This window comes from Sebastes fasciatus, chromosome 21 (genome assembly GCF_043250625.1).
Source record: "Sebastes fasciatus isolate fSebFas1 chromosome 21, fSebFas1.pri, whole genome shotgun sequence".
NCBI lineage: Eukaryota > Metazoa > Chordata > Actinopteri > Perciformes > Sebastidae > Sebastes > Sebastes fasciatus.
This window is the reverse complement of record NC_133815.1, coordinates 23,719,441-23,740,915: the sequence shown is the minus strand read 5'-3', so window position 1 is coordinate 23,740,915 and position 21,475 is coordinate 23,719,441. Positions and strand designations below refer to the sequence as shown.

Below are 21,475 nucleotides of genomic sequence, written 5' to 3'. Positions count from 1 at the left end.
TGCATAAAAAGTGGAGCTACAGCAGCCTATACTATTACTGAATGGAAAAGTAATGCCTGTGTGTATTTTAAGAGCAGAAACAGGGTGGGGGGGGCATGTTAAGATGTGCAAAGCGTAGACAGTGGAAGCTGTCAAAACAGCCTTTAAGAATGTGTCGGGGAGGTTGAAAGTGCTTTTCCATCTTAGCGGCATTAGCAAACATAATATGGGCTCTTTCTGCATGAAATACATTTAATTCAACAGCTTGTCACCTTGCTCAAATTTTCCATTTAAAAAAAAATCTACAAAAACAAATATGGGCGATGTAGTCCATCCTCCAACCCATCTGATGGCAACAACAGCTGAACGATGTGTTAATCTTTTCTGTTATGAAGGCATACTGCTACTGCACATACATCCGAATATAGAAGAGGGTGGTTTGACAGCAGAAGGAGAAGTATTTGTGTTTTCTCAGCTCTCCAGCAACAGGCAACAGTCCTGCAGCAGCTTGCCGGGCAAAAGATGGAAAAGTATCTTCTTGAATGCAGCAGAAAAGAAAAAACGAGGTAAAAGAAACAATAACCTATCTAATGAGCAGTTTCTCTAAAACCAGAAGCAGAGGAGGGTTTTGTATAACGAGATTGCCGCTTATTCTGCCATGTTCTACTTTGTCTCAGTTGGCTGGTGAAACCAATTCCTGTAAGGGCCCTGACACACCAAGCCGACGGTAGGCCGTCGGACAGTTTGGGGCCATCGTTGAGCGTCCGTCAGTCTAGTTTTTTGGGCCAATTCAACATGTTGAATTGGCGGTGGCGCCCGTCGGTGAAAGAAATCACTCTGATTGGCTGTTCAGCTTAAAAAAATAAGTGCACGAGAAGAGAAACGGAAGTGAAGAAAGCAAGCCAATGAGTAAAGAGGGAAAACACAGAAGACTCTTCTCATTTTTCATCTTCATCTCATCTGATCCTTCCAATACACAGATATTTTCACAACCACATGGCCGTCTGGAATGAAGCTAAGTGGTGAGTGAGAGTGGTGTGAAAATGGTTGGCATTGCTTCATGTACGTATCATAACAACTCCTTGTATATCCGCCGTCCTCGGTCTTCCGGTTTCCCTTTTTGAATGACAAATACAGACTACCGCAGCCTGCTGGTGTGAAGAGTTATTTCATCTCATGCAGGTGCAGAACATACGTGGTAGTTGGTCGTCGGCTCTAGTCTTTGCAGTGTGTTTCAGTGCAACTTTCTGGCCGAGACAAAGGCGACGTGAGGTGATACAACTGGTGGCCTTTGTCGCCGCTAGTTCTTTGACGTCAGGTTGGTGTATCTGGGCCTTAACTCCCAAACGTGGCCTGTCGGCTACCAGCCAGGTCACCAGAATTACATGAAAGGAACTTAATGCTAACCTTTCCCAAAGCAAGCCTGTTATCTTCTGGTGACTAATCTGTGACAACAAACAGGAGCATTAGGGGTGAATAGGAATGGATCAAGCAGGAGAGATAAGACAGAGATGGGAAACTGGGAGCTGTGACCTCGGGGGACAGCGGTTGAGCGTCTGCCTCCACATCACGTTGGGGTCAATTTTATAGCATTTTGTCAGGGCATCATTAAGCATCGACAACATTTCATTGGAACAACAATAGGTATTATTGACCATCTTGAATAAACAGCGAGGCTCTCACTGCTATCTCTGAGCTGTAACATTCCTGAAGTTATAAAGAGAAGCCTGACAACACAAACGCGTGTCTAAGTTATGCCAGATCAAGTGCGGTGCATTGCTGCTATTGTCTGGCTTCTAACGGTTCAGGCTAATGATTAGCTCGATTATCTGAACCAGTGAGTTAAGATAATAACACAGAGTCGCTGCCATGACAAGGCTGTGGCTGGGATGGGAAAACACGAGCTGGCAGCTATGTGGACGTTGTGTGTGTGTGTGTGTGTGTGTGTGTGTGTGTGTGTGTGTGTGTGTGTGTGTGTGTGTGTGTGTGTGTGTGTGTGTGTGTGTGTGTGTGTGTGTGTGTGTGTGTGTGTGTGTGTGTGTGTGTGTGTGTGTGTGTGTGTGTGTGTGTGTGTGTGTGTGTGTGTGTGTGTGTGTGTGTGTGTGTGTGTGTGTGTGTGTGTGTGTGTGTGTGTGTGTGGGTGTGTGGGTGTGTGGGTGTGTGGGTTGTCGTGGCCGAGTGGTTAAGGCGATGGACTAGAAATCCATTGGGGTCTCCCCGCGCAGGTTCGAATCCTGCCGACAACGAAATACACTTTTCGGGCCAGCTGTGGGTTGTCCTTTAACCACAAGGTTGGCAGTTCAATACCCAGCTTCTACTGTCTACATGTCAAAGTGTCCTTGAGCAAGAGACTGAAGACGAAGTTGCTTCAGAGCAGCCCACTGCTCCTACAATGCTTAGAATGGGTTCAATACAGAGGTCAAATTCCATGTACATATAGATGAATGTAATAAAGTTTAAATGTTTGATATGTCAGCGTGGTCAAACACAGCTATGTCTGAATGAAGCCACGTTATCTCTGATAGAAAAAAAATCATTGAAGAACACATATGGTAATATATATGCCCACACTGAAAACACGTCCATGGATGCATAAACACACCCACAACTTCATCACAAGCTTTTTACCAAACTGTGTCAAGTCCTGCTAAATCTGTAAATGATTTGACAACAAAAAGGAATTTGTGTCATTTAGCTCAAGGGCAGTGGATAAACACAGCAAAAACAGAAACAGAAAGAATGAGCTACTAAAACCACATCAGCAGTGACAAACTGACCCTGAATGCCCCAACACAGAATATAGCCGGAAAACCGGCCAATGGCTTGGCATGGCTGTGACATACTCAGACTTACCATTATGGCATGTGGCCTTCTTGCATTGCTGTGTTGAGCAGCTACAGCCAGAAATTCTACTGGCTTCGTCTTTAAAGCTCAACACTTTCAATTCAGCATCCAGAGTAGCTGATGCTTTGCTCTCTGCAGTCACAAGTCTTTGCATGTGTGATATCAGCACCTGTGTGCTCACCTGAGATGCATTGCAAGCCAGCGAGGGAAGCCCTAAAGTCATCTCAGCTTGACCCTGAAGAGAGAGGCACTGTTTGGGAGAGATAAGGGACTCAGTGTGGTGTCATTGTCCTTGGTGCCGTCCACGTGAGTAGGGAAGCTCGCCAGACAGTCGTTTAGTCAGTCAGCCAGACGGGTTGCACGGGAAGTGCTCTCAAATTCTCCTAGACACTGACCCACATGCAAAACGCCGCGAATGTAGACCAAAGTCTGTAGCAGCACCCACAGTGCAGTCCTCATTTATTTGGACATTTTTTGGCAGTTTTTGTTGTTTTGGCTCTGTACTACAGCACACTGGATTTCAAATGAATCAACTTTCAGCTTTAATTTGAGCTCATTTGTATCTATAACTGGTGAACAGTGTAGGAAATGTGGACCTTTTTGTACATAGTCCCCCAGATTTAAATACAACAAATTGTGTAACATACACTTTAAAGGGGAACTAAGCCCATTTTTCAAAATGCATACATCTTATTCCTATGGTCTTCCTATGACACAACAACTCTCTCCCAAATCCAAAAACTAGAGTAAAACTCAAACTTGTGACGTCATAGGGTATAACGTGTGGATCTGCTCAATAGACAACGAATTGGGAGAGATGTTACAGATGACACTGAGAGCACCCAGGGGAATGATCTGAGTATATGGGTGCATTTTCTGTTTCAACACTGACAACACTACAATAGAATAAAGATAATTTGGGTATAAAAAAAGAAAACAAACATCTCCCCATTCATTGTCTATGGGGCAGCTCCAGACTTTATACCCTATGACATCACAAGTTTGAGACTTACTTCTCCTGTTTCTGGCTTTAAGAGAGAGTAGCTCATGTTCACAAACTTCCCTATTCTTAATTTAATTCTTAATTTAGGTGGTGTTCCCCTTTAAAACAATCATCACTATCAAAGGTCTCCAACTCACAGATATCGGACACTTGATATCTCCCCTGTTGATGCCGTCAGCCAGCATCGCTTCTTGCTTAATCTGGGGTCATGTGGCTGAATTTGACAAGTAAAGAACATCCTAATATTTGGCCATAAAAACACCTGGTTGCCTTGTCTGTATGTTTACGATCATTGTGCTTCATCAGCCCTGCATTGTCCATCCAATATGAATGGGAACACTTTAAAAAAAAGTCACCTCATAGTCACTGTTTCATTTCAGTTCCACGTGTGCTTGAGTTGAGCAGCGAAGCAACAATAAAAACACGTCATTGTCCAGCTACGGATAATAGACTGTACTGTATGTGTTTCTGCACTGCTGAACTATACTTACACTGAAGTCATTTCAATTTGAAGTCGAACTTTAAGATCTCTCTTTTTAGACTAGTATTTAACTACCAGTCTGCACCTCCATTTACTGTCACCACTATACTACTATAAACACGCTGCTGCCAGCCTCCATGTGAAATTACAGGCTATTTTGCACTGTATAATCTGTTTTCTGCAAACATTACTGCGTGTTCTATTATTGCTGCAGATTTTTTAACATTGCGTATAGCACCTGAAGTAACATACTATTCTTAAAAGCAAGACTGAAGAAGATTGAGTAAACCACTGTCTCAGATCTCAGTATAGACATACAGTAAAGGGGTGCAGTGCAGGCCGGGGGTTCTGAGCATCTCTTCTAAATATTTGGGCAAACTTCAACTCGTGATTTTTGGAGCAGCGGGTGTGTGATGTTTCAGTCAAAGACTGGCACGATTCCCCTGGAAGGAATTAGCATGGAAGCAAGGACACTGCTCAGTCGGCTGGAAGAAGGAGAAGAAAGGAAAAGAGAAATGAAGATACAAGAAGAGGAAAGGATGGAAAACTGAAGGAAAGCCATGGGAGAATACAACAAAAGGAAGAGAGGTTATTGAGTCCACATCTTCTTTCTCTTACTTGCTGTGGTGGAGATGAACTCTAAAAAATCTCTGCTGCTTGACCACAGTTGAACCGAACTACTCTGACTCAGTTACCATCAATCACATTGCATCCCATCATCCTACGGAGCCTATACAGCTCCGGTTTGTACAGTCCACTCACATGATAATCCCCCAATTACCTTCCACTACTGTAATATTCCTGCTCACACACAGCAGCTCCTCTCCATTACATAACCGGTGAGCCGCTGAGTGTAGTGAGCTAATGAGCACTGACAACCCTTCTAGCGCCACTTCCCACTTTCTCTTTGCGCTGTGTTTCAGTGCAGCTGCAACTGGCTGTTAGGTCCTTACCTGGGAATAGATGACGATTTAAAACTCTTAGCTGCACTTTTAGTAGAGGCTGATGATTCCCAGAACAGACGAGTGGCGTTTGAACGAAGCAAATTCAACTGTTCATTGCATTTTAGATAGTTCAAACTTTCAATATAAAGACTCGTTCCTTCTCTGACAATGACAGAAACAAGTATCTCTAATGTATGTTTTGGAGGGTGTCATGTCTCTCACTTTTCCTGCAAATCAACATCAGTTATAGTAAACATTAGGTCACAAACAGATGCTAACTTGTCTAACTTTGCCCTGCAGCAGAAAAGTGTCCATCCTGATCATTGCTAAAGGGAGCGGCTTCCCAGCACTGTATTTGTTTCTCATCAGCTAAACGTTACTCACCAGCCGACATGCTTTCAACTGACAAGGAGCCAGAGAGACTGAGAGCCGCCTTAGGCCAGGGGTCAGGGATAGGCAGCCTGCTGTAGGTGTGAAGTCAGTGTGTTCATGTTGTGGTGGATCCAAGAAAATCTACTGCATATTATTAATCCATACGCCTCAGACAATAGATCTGTTCTGTCGCTGGGTAGGATGCTACCATCTGGTTCTTTTAAGTGCAATAAACATGTTACTTTATCCTGAACATGTAAGAAAAAATTCACTGACCGGTTTCTATGTTTGATTGTTTTGCAACTTTGAATCACAGTGGATGTTTTGCACTTTTGACTAGACATGGGAAGATGTGAAAAATTCATGTCACGATTATCCTGGCCAAAATAATTGCGATTCACAATATTATCCCAATAATCATTGAAATATGATTAAAACTCTTAAAACGGTACTAAAACATACTGGAATTACTTTACCTTACATTTTGTTATGAGACAAATATTTGTATTGCATCACAGTGCATAATAATGTAATCATAAATCATAAGGTCCCCCTGCATAAATAAAGGTGAACCATAAATAAAAAATAAAAATAGCAACATTGTGTGAGTCTGTTCTTTCTTACATGATAATTCCTGTATTTTTAAATCAGACTACTGTATTTTTCACAACCTTCTACCATGATAGTGAGCTAGCCAGCTTTTTCAAGTCACTCGTGACGATATTCACGATTATCCCAATAATGGAAATTCACCACGATCAACTTATTGTGAGTGTTTTTTATTGCAATCCGCGATAAAATCCAAAATGTTCCCATCCCTACTTTTGACACTGATTAACAGAAAAAAAATCTTAAAATGAAAAAGTAAATGTCCACCCAGGAAAAAGACCGTGGGTGGACTCAACTGGCGGAAGTTAAAGGTGACTTTAAAGTGATCTATTATTTTTCAAGACTCTTGAAAAACTGGAATTTTAAAGGGGCAGTTTGACATTTGCTTTCCTCCTCAGATTTAAATGAGAAAGTTGATACCACTTTCACTTTCTGTATGCTAGATATGAAGCAGCCGATTAGCTTAGCTTAGCATAAAGCCTGGAAACAGCGAGCCTGGCTCCAATCTCTAAGGCTTATCAATTAACTTGTTATATTATGTTTGTTTAATCCACACAAAAAACAGCGTCAAAACGGCCATTTGTGCTTCCAGTCTTTATGCTAAATCAAAGTGTTTCTTTATCTTAGTTACTTCAGTTACTTCCATATTTCCCCAGTGGACACAGTCACTGATAAGTCAACCGCTTTTATCACCTACCATTTCATGATTGATGTCACATGCATCTGTATGAGCTATAAAGACAGATGCATCATCACATCACGGGCTTGTCTTCAGACATGCTGGAACCATGAGACACATGCTCATCATATGCTGCTGATATAGCGCATAATGAAAGAGACGGCGATATATGGACGTTGTTTGTTGCTTAACCGTGTTGTCCACTAAGGATATCTGTGCATCTGTGTATTTCAACAACTTCACTTTGCTGTGACATGTCCTGCAAGCCCGAATTTGTGGAATTTTGCAAGGGAAAAGGCCAATTATGTGCTTTAAGGCCTTAACCTCCATTTAGGTTGAGCAACTGTGGGAAAGTAGGAGACAAATAGGAACTGGAGATGCAGCTCTTCAAAGAGTTGGAGCCACAAATTATGGATGCAGTGACTTGAGTGTTCTTAAGTTTTATGTCTCTGACGGTGTACCAGATGTGAAGCCAGACTGTATGATGAGTACAGATCCGAACCTCCCAGTCTCGTCCACGTGTTGTTTTGTGTGCCAAAAAGGAAAGCCCACAAAATAACATCTTCATATTTGCTCTTGCTTACACGACTAAAAAATGTGGTAAACACTGTTATTACTCGACTGGCCGAGCGCTGAGAACAACGGCCCTGGGAAACAGAAAGGCAGGATGAGGAGCTTGAAAAGCCATTCAGCATGAATCCTTCATGACTGTGCATACTGTCGACCACATTGACTCTGAAGTTAATGGTGCTTGAGTGGGTGATTGATGCGTACTTCCCGGTCCCACTCAGACTGTGACGAAGGCCTCGAGAGTCCCCAGAGAAGATCAGGTACACCGGCACAGCGTGTGACATTGTCTGGACTCAGCTCAATCAGAAGAGGACAATAAGTCTAATGTCACAGATCACTGATGTTACAGGCAACTAAGAGGCCGCAAGATTAAAAAGCATCACAGAAATGTCACAGCAATACATGTGACAGATATGTTTGCAACCCAAGACGGTTCATGCATAATGAAGAGGTAGATGAAGACATTAGAGTCAGGCAGAATGGAGGTGGAGATCAGCTTTAAGTATAGAGGAGGATGGCAGAGAAGAGGCGGATGTGAAGAAGTTGATGAAGAGTTTTCAGTTCAAGCAGGAAGTGCAGGGAGTGCTTCTAATATCAGTTTGTATCCAGATAAATCAGATAAACAAAGATGTAAATGTGATGTCATGACAGCAATAATGATCAATCCTGACTTCCTGACTGAAGCCCCGTTTTTGCCAAGAAATTCCTGGGAATTTTAGTCCCAGGAACTACTTTTCAAGGAACTAAAAGGAATCAGGAATCAGAAAATAACTATTTTTTTTCTCCCATTCACAGCACCGCCACACTGTCTGTCTCTCTTTTCTACCGCTCACCCTCTCCGCTTGCTCTCTCTTTTTATGTCTCTCCTCATCCTAAAATGGTCCTTAATCAATACTAGAGTACTTTCTTGTTTATGAATGAAGCAGTACACAAGTTGAAGCCGTTGAAGCAGTGGCACTGTGTGTTTTTGACCGATCAGCAACGGTCATCCCTGCAAACACAACCACGAAAGTTCCTGTACTTTCAGAAAGTACTACCCCCCAACCAGGGCCTATTTGGGGGTATAAAGTCCACAGAAAATGATGTCCCCAGAATATAATTTAGACCCTGGTCCCTGCAGTCGAAACACAAGGAGATCATCAAAAGGTTCCTATGTCCAGGGGAAAGTTCCTGCGGTTGAAACAGGGCTTAAAAGTGCTTTCACACCTAACCTGTTTGGTAAAAGCGACCTAAGAGAGGCACCTATTCTAGCATGCCGTCCATATAAAAAAGTGGCATGTGCCCTTGCAATCTCAGTCTTCCGAATTGTGGCTGGTACATATTTCACTTTTTGTCACAGTGCTGACTGCTGTCTCGGATGAATTATGTATGATTTATGCTCTTTTTTTATGGCAAACATGAGCATTCAAATACACATCGTTCGATACAGTGACTGCATGCTGTGAGTGTAATTTTGTATAACGCTTGTGATTTTTGTTACATTGTAAATGCAGACATAATAAAATAACTTTTGCACTTTTTAAATGAAGCGTCACTGTGTTGCTGTCAGCTGCAGGAATCTTATACAACTCAAGTGACCTGCTGTGTGTGATTATTACGTCTTCCTGTAGTCCAAAGGTCCTGGCTGGCCTGTGATACAGTAGTTAGTGTTGACCCCGAGCCAAGTAAGTGTTCTCCAGAGGGGAAGCCTACACTTCTACATTTACAGCGCCACAGCATGGATCAATGGACCAGTCGCCTCCGTTCTGCTGAACCATGGGAAACCATCAAGCACAGCAACAACAGACGAGCGAATGAGCGTGGGTATGTGTGTCTGTGTGATTGCTAGTGTGTGTGTATCAAGAATGAGTGGTAATGTTGACCTACTTCGTCACTGTTTGCTTTCGGTGGTAAAATCTACTACTCAGGCATAACAGTGAATATTCATCATATCCAGGAAGCTAAAGGTATTTTATCTGTCAATATGGAGGCGTACAGGTGAGAAGTGAAGCATCTCTGAGAGAGTACTGAAGGAAAAGCATTTGTTTTGTTCTTCATCTGCCATCCCTATACTCACCATATATGGATTTTTCTGAAACCTGTTACAGAAAGGCCTTCTCTCTAAAACAGAGAGGATTGTAGGTTTTCCAGAGCGACCACAGAAAAGAAAGAACTTGGCGAAACCACCTAGGTATTCCAAAGGCCTTGAAAAGAAGCTACAGCCTTAACCAATGGTAATAATACCACCCACTGGCAGAGAGGACAGAGTGCTGTCACTAACCATGGAAACAGCACCAAACTTTAATTCATTCATTAGTCATGTAATGGGCTTGAAAGCGCGGCCACTAGAAACCCACAAAGGGGAAAAGCAATCAGTGTCCTTCTCGGGCCTCGTTCACATTTGGCAGAGGGGTTTCACACAGTCATGCGTTCCGTCATTTGATGGATGAAACTTGGATGAACTTTAAAACTTTTTTGTCAGCATGTAATTGCAAAGAGCGATGAGTGCAAAGCGGGGTTTCTCCATTGATACACAGGGTAGTCATTCCACTGAGCCAAGTAGTGCTTTTTTAAATACAACTGAGTAACTGTGTGTGTGAGACGGAGACATGAATGCACACACAGAGATTAAACATGGGTCTTTTGGGACTTGTAATGTGTATGTAGTAGCCAGTTTACTATGTTTTAAAAGTAAGGCTGTAAATCAATTAAAATAGTTAAATCGCGATTAAACGCACATTTTTATCTGTTCAAAATGTACCTTAAAGGGAGATTTGTTAAGTATTTAATAATCTTATCAACATGGGAGTGGGCAAATATGCTGCTTTATGCAAATGTATGTATATATTTATTATTGTAAATCAATTAACAACACAAAACAATGACAAATATTGTCCAGAAACCCTCAAAGGTACTGCATTTAGCATAAAACATGTGCTAAATATGCTCATATCATAAACTGCAGCCCAACAGGCAACAACAGCTGTCAGTGTGTCGGTGTGCTGACTTGACTATGACTTGCCCCAAAACTGCATGTGATTATCATAAAGTGGGCATGTCTGTAAAGGGGAGACTCGTGGGTACCCATAGAACCCATTTACATTCACATATCTGGAGGTCAGAGGTCAAGGGACCTCTTTGAAAATGGCCAGTTTTTCCCCCCAAAATTTAGCGTAACTTTCCAGTGTTATTTAACCTCCTTTGCAACAAGCTAGTATGACATATTGGTGGCAATGGATTCCTTAGGTTTTTCTAGTTTCATATGATGCCATATTTAAACAATACATGCCTTTAAAACTGACCGCTACCACTTAAAATTGGAAGTTGCGTTAAAGAAATTAGTGGCGTTGCGTTAACGTGTTATTATCGCGTTAACTTTGACAGCCCTATTTAATACTTATTTAATTTTTGTATCTGGTTGTTTTCACTGTGACATGTTGTAATGCAGTATTGGCACACTTAACACACACAGTGCGGGTTATTTTGTTCCCATTTCATCCTCATTACTCCACTGGATGAACTCCATGCACTCTTGCACACTTTTTTTCTGCCAACTACAACTACAGTAGTTATTGAATGGGAACAATTCCAGTGTTTCCTGAACTTTGTCAACCTAACTAACACAGTGCAAAAGAGAGCAGAAGGAGGAGAGCCCATTTAGCTTCACAACCTTTTCACATCTCCCTTGTGGAGAGAACAGTGAACTACCATTATGAAAGTCTCCAGTATCACCTTTGAAATAAAAAGTCCCCCACTCCCCTCACCCTCCTCCTCCTATCCTCAGGGGGCCCCTGGGGGTCCCTCCTGGCTCTTTGGTTCTGTAGGGTCAGCCTCTGGCTCTCCTCTGCCCACTCTCTCTCTCTCTCTCCCTCCGCCCGGGAGGAGCGCCATGTTGCGGCTCCAGAGTGGATCACTCCGCGGGGTGAAGCGTTACCGGAGGAGCAGCTGGAGCTGGAGCTTACCTTTGCGATGGCCTTCTTGTACCTCATGGCTGCTTGTTCGATGAGGCTGTGGACTTGTATATTCCCATCCCCGCACGGAACGACCACCCGGGTCCTCCCGAAACACACCGTCACTTTCATTTCCCCTCCTCCGCCGCGTTAATTCCAATGAGGAAAAAGACGCGTCAAAAACCGATAATAACCATCCCCGGTGTGTGAAACACTAGAAATCCAGCAGTTTGTTGCGAAGTTGTCTTTGTGTCCTGCGTCCACGGAGCTGGGTGGTGGCGTCCTCCCTGTGTGTCCCTGTGTGTTGACTCACTCACTTACAGAAAAGTTCCCAACAAAAAGCCTCTCTGGGAGAGAGAGAGAGAGAGAGAGAGACTAGAGAGAGAGAGAGAGAGAGAGAGAGAGCGACTGACAGTGTGAGCGCGCCCACATGTCAGAGCAGGCTCCAAGAATGTCTCCAGCTCCAACCAATAGGAACCAATAGGCTCCACAGTGAGCTGCAGGTTGGAGCTGAGGGCAAACCCATCCACAGACACTTTACATGGCTTTACTTTCTTATCAGAGAAAGTTGTGTAACACTTGGATTGTTACAATGTTTTGTTCAGTCTATAGTAACCTAATGGGAATGTTATAAATAAAACCCCTTATAGTGTAAAGCTTTTTTATTACATTTTTCAAAGCACATAGAGTCAAAACAACATACCAAACAACATAAGGTGCACAGCATATCCAACAAGTACATCAGTAACTAAAATAAATAATAAAAAAGTAAATACAACTACGGTACACTACTAAAATAACATACATTTATACATCCATACTTGTGTGAATGTGAATGTGGAGAGTGTGTGTGTGCGCCTGTGTGAACAGATTGTTGTTGACTTCACATTGTCATTATGACAGCAGTATTATACCTTATAACACATTTGGTAACACTTCATTTTACAGGTTTTACAGGTAAATGTCATGGTGTTAAGGGGATAATTAGCAAGTAACCTATTTGGAATTTCTTTGGAATTACTGCCAAATTATAAAAAATATTTACCTCAAACTTTATCAAAAATTACTTTATTATAAACATTATTTAATAACTATTTTCTGCTATTTTCACGATAGCTGGTAATTTATTTAATACATTTCCAGGAAAAGAATACAAAGTTAATTGATATGCTTATATTTCCATGTATGCTGATAAATAGATAATAATTAGCAAATAACTTATTTCAAAAAAAAATTTAAACTCCCTGAATCGTTATATCAGCCACCAGGTTACATTTGTGTAAACAATAAGTCACACAATGGTGAGATTTGTGCCTGATCAGAAGTGTCATCTATTAGTTTTGGTTTTTCACCGCCGATGAAGAGCAGCCGCTTCTCAAGGCCTAAGGGCCCTATTTGAATGATTATATGCTATTTTAGCATATAACTAACCTGTCTTTTTTCTTCCCTTTTCTATTCTCTAATAAGTTTTGCCTTTTAGACTTTACAACGCTCTGGAGTTATTGGGGCCCCTGAGCGTCTGGGGCCGCTCTGCCCATGTTGGTAATCCAGCCTTACCTGGGGCGGTTGCCATGGTTTGATGAATACTTCAAATCAAATTTACTGTTGTTTTCCTCACTAGAGGTGTACACAGTAACAGAGCTGTGTCTTCTGTCACTGCACACATTCTGTCCTGATTCATATCTACCTGCTACACAAACATGTTATGGGATTCCTCTGAAATCAGACACATGTCTTATCAGATGCAGATCTGTGAGTTTGGGAGTCATGGTTAGGTAACTCTGGGAAAACCTGAGGGCTCAAACTCAGGTGAAGTACTGCAGGTCTTTTGCAACAATTACTATACGCATGTTACCACACTTGGATTGGATGTATCTGTGACTGCTTGGATGATTCAGCACATGGAACACATAAACAGATGTTGAAATTCTTTTCTTTCTTTCTTTGCACACATATAAAACTTCATAAAATCCAGATAATAAAAAAATAATGTGACAGGAGAGGTCAAGAAGCCAAAAATGACAACAAATAGCACACAAAATAAGCTGAAAAGCGTAGACAACAATCCAGTAAAAATGAATAACTACATGAAAAACAAAAAAACAACAAACACAACTGAATAAATGAGACAGACTGAATGAGTTGAACTCACCAGCAGAATGAGTTGAACTCACCAGCAGAATGAGTTGAACTCACCAGCATACTGGAACTGCTGAGAGCTGCACTTAACACCACTGATAGCAAAGCATATATTAATGTTACATCCTGTATAATGACTACATTATTGAACTGCAGTGCAAAAAGCGAGATGGGCTTAAGGCTGGATCTACAGTATGACCCAATTTACTGATAAAAGCTGCAACCTTTCTGTGGAGCTTCACTCACTCCCTGCAGCTCTTATTCTTTATGATCCGATGTAGTCCAAGTGAGTGAACATGAACACCAGTGCAAGACGGACAAGAACCCCTTTTACAAACTGCACTGAAACTGCTCAAATAATGCTCTCACTTCTGTTTCTTGCTCTTAGGCATACAAGTACAACCTAAAAGATTAGACAATTCATTTTCTTTAGGGTACATACATTTAATGGATTGTACAGTGGCATCTTTCCAGTTGTCCTGCATGACCTTGTGGCGCAACGGTAGCGCGTCTGACTCCAGATCAGAAGGCTGCGTGTTCAAATCACGTCAGGGTCAAGCTGTGTGATGACTTATACTGAAATTTAAAGAATGTTTCAGTCAGTCTTAAGAAGTACTGGACCTGTTCTGAGCTCTCTCAGCTGGTTATACTGTATGAGGGACTCCACTTTCACTAATGCAGCTCTCTTTGGCACAGATAATACTCCACCTGGTGGACAAATCACTCCCTCCCTCAAAGAGCATTTAAGGAGAGTTTGATGACCTTAAAGGTCCCATATCGGGCTCATTTTCAGGTTCTTACTTGTATTTTGGGTTTCTACTAGAACATGTTTACATACTTTTATGTTTAAAAAAACCTTTATTTTCCTCATGCTGTCTGCTTAAATATACCTGTATTCATGCTCTGTCTAAAACGCTCCGTTTTAGTACATTGCAACAGAATTGCAACAGAATTGCAACAGAATTGCGTTGCTAGGCAACAGCTTGGGTCCATGTTTATGTCCTGTCAGCTGATGTCATTCACATCAACTGCAACAGGAAATAAACTGGGACACATTTAGAATGTTTACGTTTAACAATTGTCTAAATATTGTAGATTTGTGACATCACAAATGGACAGAAATCCTGAAGGCTCCTTTCAAAAGCTCAGTTTCTGTATACAGGCTGTTTGTATTTCTCTGTGGATTAAGCGTGTAGATACTTTCACAGTATTTACATAGAACTTAAACCTGCTTTATAATATAAAAGCCATGAAAATGTCATTTTTTACAATATGGGACCTTTAAGAGATATTTCTTGACCTTGGCATTCCTGGTGTAACATCTAAGTCTCACATATATCCACGTTTATGACCTACATTTGGGTGTTTATTGAAAAGCAACACCCAAGCCCCACAGGGTTTTTATTTATTTGACATCATGTCTGTCAACTGAAATCTTCTTTTACAGTTTAATGCAGAGGAAATCAGTCAGATGGCAGTTTACATTTGTTGCTCAGTGTATGAAATCCAGCTGAGAGCTTTTTTATAGAGGACACCAATGAGCACAGGAAACAATGCAGTTATTTACCCCAGACTGCTATAGTAAGATGAGTCCGGGGCCTGGATTGCAGTATGTCCGCTGCACATCAGGAATGCAGGGAGGAGGAGACAGCGGTGGAGATGAAGACAGTGCAGCTTCGCTGGAGCCTGTGATCTGATAGGGCCGGTGTTCCTGCTGTGAAGAGTGAGCCCTGGTTCTCACTCAGGACTTGGCAGTATTATAAGAATCTGTGAGCTTATTTAGTGGCTCAAATGTTACTGAGAAAATTGCTGTATAATACTGAGTGGAGGATAGATGATGGTGGAGATGAACACTACACAACCAGGAGGGAAGCAACATTAATAGTGTTTATAGGAACCTTTACATCTTTTGTTTAATGAATTTGAAAAATTCCCTTTGGGAAAGCTATTATTATTCTATATTTGTGACTGCTGCTGTTGTTTATGTCTACTTAAGACAGAGTCTTTCTCTCTCTTTTTTCTGCCAAGGAACCCTTACAAGATAGAGAATATACCGGGGACCCCTCATGTATGCCCCTTGGAATAATTTGACATAGCCTATTTTTTTACACTTCTATAGCCTTAGTTATGTGAAAGAACAACATAAGAGAAAGATATTAGACACATATTAAATATTATAATATTATATATTATATATTTGCAGATTCTAAGAGTTATAGATTTGTTAGATTAGAATGTAATCTATGAACTATTATATACTGTAGATTTAAAGATTAAAATATTATTTATTGAACTTTAGTAAAATATAAATATATATCATGATAATTTAAATGAATTAATACGAAAACTTTTCACGGACCCCACTTTGGGAATCCCTGATTTAAGATATGTATTAATTGTTAATATTTTAGCACATCCCAACAGTTTCTTTTTTTTTTAAATCTCATGTATTATATATATATATATATATATATATTAACCCATGGCAAAGGAAGCTTTTGAGTTTATGCATGTCTGTGAAGCCAATGACAAATTTCCACAGGAGTGGATAATAAAGATCTATTCTTCATCAGTAGTTTTAGAAAAGTTTGGGTGTAAACGGAACTATTTCTCCAGACCTGAATATGAGCTCCTCCATTTACTAGCTATCACTAGTTGAAAAAAAAAGAGATCTGCATAGCAGCAAATATGTACGGATGATGAGGTCTAAACCTGAGAAAATGTGTGGTATCCGGGAAAATCCAAGTTCTTCCTCTCCACATTTACACATTTGTCCCGTATGGCGAGAGGAGCAGCAGTACAGAGGGTAAACACAGCGATGGTGTGTGTGTGTGTGTGTGTGTGTGTGTGTGTGTGTATGTGTGTGTGTGTGTGTGTGTGTGTGCTGTAGCTGTCACCTGACAGCGAGGTGTTACTTCCTCAGCAGACGTGCTCCAACATGGTCCCCAGAGTGGAGGAGGTCATTCCTGACACATCACTCTGTCATCACAGACTTACCTCACCACCGGAGAATTCAGCACTATACACACTGATTCATTCATTCATAGACGTGTGCATTTTACTACAGGACATCCTTCCTTTATACCTCCGCCAGCACCTTCTAATACCACCTTATTGTATACCTCTATTGAAGGTATCTTGAACCTTTTATGGATAAAACCTATTATTAGTGAATGCGTGGACTTGGCTGTTAGCTGAAGGGAAGACATTCTTTTCAAGTTAATCTGAACACTCACATTCAATTTGGATCATACTTACAGATGTTCCCCATTATGTGTTGCATGTGGTGCAAGAGCTTGCATGTCGAAGGGCAGGTCCAAGAAAGAACATCAGGTACAAAGAACATGAGAGAGGACACATTGATCTGTCGTAAAACAGGGCTTTGAAGACTGCTAATAATAGAGACATCAAGTCATCATTATAGCCTGAAAATCAGTCTGACTGGTCACATAATCACCACTTCTCAAGGGCAGGTTTGATGCTCACTTATATTAAAGGAACTTTGTTTGAAGAACAAGTGGCCTGATTTTGTTTTGCAGTGCTTCAGAAGAATTTCTGATGCCAGATCACGTCAGGGCCAAACCTAAAATGCTAAATTATAGCTGTGAGTCGGGGCCGGCCATGTTGAGGAAGAAGAAGGAGGAAGAAGACAAATACAGGAGGTTCCATTATCATTAACCATTTAAGGCATTAGCATGTTTGTTCTGACTCACCCTGGTCTCAAACTCACGATCTTAGACACGGAGGGTAAGTCACTATCTCGGTGAGCTTACTGCCAAGTGTGAATAAGCTTCTTCACACTATGACTTAGGCAATCGCCAGGGTTGCATGTAAAGGCAGATTTCAAGCTAGTGTCAAAAATCCTGTTATCAAGACAAAATTCTGAGAATTTGTGTACTTTGTGTACACTAACATGTTTGGATACACTGTGGGTTTAAGTTTTGATAATTAAAAAAAATCTGACTGGACGGTTTGTGGAGGACAGTCTGAAGACGCAGCATAGCAACTATGTTAATTGAGCAAAAAAAGTGGGAGGAGGTTTAATTAATTCATTTAATTAGTTTTACAGTTTTTGAGAAAAACAGAGAGATGGACTTCATACATATTCTTGCCAGGTTGAAGCATGTGGACATTTCTGCTCACTTGGGCCTACATGTTGGTGAAGATGCAAAGTTGTAGCATGTACGGCTTATTGTTTTCACCTGCGTTGGTTTGTTTGTTTGTCTGTTAGCAAGATTACTCCAAATGTTCGCCATGGATTTGAATGTAATCTATTGGAGAGGTGGGGTGTAGCACAATAAACAACCCATTAGATTTTGGTGGTGATCCGGATCATGTTCCAGATTCAGGAATCTTTTTAAGAATTCCGATCAGCCTGAGCATTAAGACCACAGGGTATAATACATGCACAGTGTAGCTGATGACGTGTTGATGACGCATGAACCCGCCTCCTTCTTCCTCTTTCTGAGAGCAGAGAGATACGTGTGTGGATCTACATCCATGGTATGGATGTGTGGCGAGACATCGAGGTGCGGGAGCTGCTAGCCGTCCGCGGTGAGAAAGAACAAATCGCTAGATGACGGGATGAGAGACAACGTAGTGTAACGTTATACAGACATAACAAGGCTGCTGAATGAGAGAGGCATCCGCCGATACGTTATACGGAAACACACCATGTTAATAATAAGCCGACCACCTCACAGTACCTCCAGCTGTGATCTGTTTTTAAAGTCACGCACCTTGGCGGAGGTCTGCGCTCTCTGAGTGCCATTCTAGTTTGTTATGAATTTTTAAACTTGAGAAGGTTGCTGTGTAGCGCACATGTGACCTATGTGCAGAGTTTGGTTTATTTTGATGTATGGGAAAACAGATTTCCCAGGGAAGAATAATAATAATGATATGGCGGATAATAGCCTACGCCCTGCTTTATATTCAAGCTAGGTGAAGTGGAGCCACCACTTTCCCACCACTAATAAGCAAGGGAGAGTGTAGTATGACATTATTGGGACATTTCATGCAACATAAATATAAAACTAAACATGCAATACCCACTTGCAGTAACAGCAATAATACATTTACATCAACTTTGACTTATATTTCCCAACGGTCTAACATGATTAATGCTGATATTTGCACAGTTTCAGTGCTCTTAATCTTTAAATCAAGAAGGCTAAGTATCAGTGTGTTGTAACCTGTTTTCTTCTCACCGTTATTTCATCATCATCATCTTTGTCTAGTTCTTGCACAATTCCTCACCAGACCGCTCCATGTGAGTCTGCACATGAAGATACAGCAATTAGCTGATGTTGGCTCCAGTTCATGCCAATAGACACTTAAAAGGTACAGCTTAAAAGCATTACAGATGTGTGGTTTAGTGTGATTGAAACCACACAGATGTGTGGTTTCAATCACACTAATCAATGTCTAACATGACTTAAATCACATTTCTGCCTTCATCACAGTCTTATGCAAGCTAAGGCCCGCGCTTTTTGGGTTAATTAAAGTTCCCCTAATGACGTCCATCAACAGCTGCTACTACAGCACCTTGACTCTATAATAAATCACTAATAGCTCACGGCAATAATCTAATCCTACCTCTGACTAATGAAGCAGAACATAAAAAATGGAGTATAATTTAAACTGCTAAACCTCAAAACAAGTGTCATGTTGTAACTGGTGGATAACAGCTAATAACAGACTGGTTATTCTTTTTGCTTTATTTGAACATTTATAATTCATGTGTCCTACAACCTGTGGCATTAAAATGAGCTTCACAGCTGCACCTGACAGTATTTGTGAAAGCTGAACGGCCCCATCTGCAGGCTCCTAAGAGTGTTACACCTCGCCTTGTCCTCTCTCCAGGAATCTGCTTTGTTTGGATTAAGTTTGGAGCCTGTAATTGCAGTGTTTGTGGGGATTGGGTCCAGTGTACACTGTGAACACAGAGTATGGTATTAGCACTCTGATTTCATGGATTTGCAAATGCTGCCAGCCCCTGTTTTGCACACACTTTCTGTTTTTTGCAATTGTTTGATCCCCCATGTAGCCCAACAACAAAACAAATCAATTTAAAATGAAAACTTCCTTCTGTGACATTTTCCCTCTGTCTAATAATCCTAGTACTATAGATAGTCCCATCTATGACTCACATCACAGGGCGTATACATAACTATGCTGTGGCAGATGTGTTTCTATGTGCATAGCCTGTTGCTAATACACAATGTTGGATATTATGAGTGGACACTTGATTCTTCAGGGAAAGATTTACGAAGATTAACTTTTGCTTCCGAGCAACAATAACTTCAAAATGCTGATATGGAGCTGGTTCCTTCTGGCAATATCTGTTTTATCGCTAATATTAGTGTCATTTATCTGACAGCGGATTCTAATTTCATACTTAGACAGATTTTCTTTCCCAGAAATCCTCTGAAATGATGCCAGTAAACTGACTTTGGTCACCACCATGGTTTTATAGCAAAGAATAACAACAGAGGAAGCCAAGAATCCAAGGTTGGTAAGTCCAAATTTAACTGGACAGACTGGACATTGATTGTGTTTTCTGCCAATACACTGATAATGTGTAATAATAGACGGAAATCTGGCTCAGTATATGCCCAGGTCCACCCATCCGTCTCCTCTGATATGAAGCTTTGTTAAGTCTGCTCTCCATTGAGTCCATCTCAACAATCTCTGAGAAAGATCAGGTAGGAAAACACAACTCAGGTCGGGGTATACAGACAGGAGTGTATAGGGCCTGCTCCTGCACAGTAAAGCTTGACCTTGTCTGGTCAAAAGCGGAGAGACGAGTCCCTAACCCTCGTCTTCATGCCTGCTAAAGCTCGGCTGATGATCCCGTTTACAGACTATCAGAAAAATCTGGTTATTGCAACAATGTGCAGTGAAGCAGAATGACTGAATAAGAATGAAAGGGAGGCTATGGTGGCTGAAGTAGTCAGAGAACTGTAGTGTTGTGCTGAACTCTTCTCACAGCTGTGAGTTTCCGAGGAGACCTATAACATCTCTCTCTGTGTGGCCTTGTGGCGCAACGGTAGCGCGTCTGACTCCAGATCAGAAGGTTACGTGTTCAAATCACGTCAGGGTCAGAAGTTTTTAGACTTCATTCAGTGAATGTGAGATGTGACGATCACGTTATCATCCGAATCTGAATGCAGCTATTGATGTAACAGAGAATGTGCTTTGTTAGAAACATTCACCCACATTGTGAGTTTCTTACCTGAGATCCTTTCCTAACCAGGTGTCATTTTACTAAACTGCCTCATTGCCATCTGGTGTGTGGAAGAAATGCCTCTATTACAGCAATTCCTAACAACATGAATATGATTTAAATTTAATTTAATGTCTATTGCACCTGTATGGGGTTGTTTCCCCCCATATAACCCTGTGGAGTTCCATCAGACAAACAGTTAGGTACACTTATGTTATATGAAACCCAACCCAACTTTACATTGCCTTTTACTTTGTATGTACTATATATATAGAACTACAGATGTTTGCATAACAACTGCACCTTAGTTATTCCTTTGTACATTTGTATTCCTGTATTTATTTTTGACTTTTGTGTAATACAGAAGAGCCAATACATCTGAAGTGCAATATCTTTCTGTACTGTATAAGTCAGGCAAATACACATTTCTATTTATGGAAATTATTATACATATATTTTAAATATTTATTCACATATATTCAGGATTTCATTCCATATTCTCACATTTCACATTATATATATAATAATTTCCTGAACGGCATGCCATACATAATATATATATATATATGTATATATATATATATATATATACATATATATATATATATTAGTAATATTTGTACTACTGTACAGGATTACTATTTCATTTCTTTGTACTCTGCGCAATGACATTAAGGAATTTCTATTCTAAAAAATAAAAA

The 21,475-nt window shown here is 41.0% G+C and overlaps 1 protein-coding gene and 3 non-coding genes across 6 annotated transcripts in view; 3 read left to right on the top strand and 1 right to left on the bottom strand.

The window, feature by feature from the left end:
• LOC141759297 (partitioning defective 3 homolog) overlaps window positions 1-11,747 on the bottom strand; it is a 432,434-nt gene extending 420,687 nt beyond the window's left edge. For all 3 annotated transcript variants that reach the window (XM_074621247.1, XM_074621248.1, XM_074621249.1), the window contains exon 1: window positions 11,423-11,747. In XM_074621247.1, coding sequence (XP_074477348.1) covers window positions 11,423-11,542 — 120 coding nt within the window. In that variant the 5' untranslated portion in view covers window positions 11,543-11,747. The remainder of the gene's footprint in view (window positions 1-11,422) is intronic.
• On the top strand, window positions 2,144-2,225 carry trnas-aga (transfer RNA serine (anticodon AGA)). The gene has a single exon. It is a non-coding gene; the product is annotated as a tRNA-Ser (tRNA).
• Window positions 11,748-14,034: 2,287 nt separating the features above from the next.
• trnaw-cca (transfer RNA tryptophan (anticodon CCA)) lies at window positions 14,035-14,106 on the top strand. The gene has a single exon. It is a non-coding gene; the product is annotated as a tRNA-Trp (tRNA).
• Window positions 14,107-20,580: 6,474 nt separating this feature from the next.
• Window positions 20,581-20,652, top strand: trnaw-cca (transfer RNA tryptophan (anticodon CCA)). Its single transcript has one exon. It is a non-coding gene; the product is annotated as a tRNA-Trp (tRNA).
• Window positions 20,653-21,475: the final 823 nt, after the last annotated feature.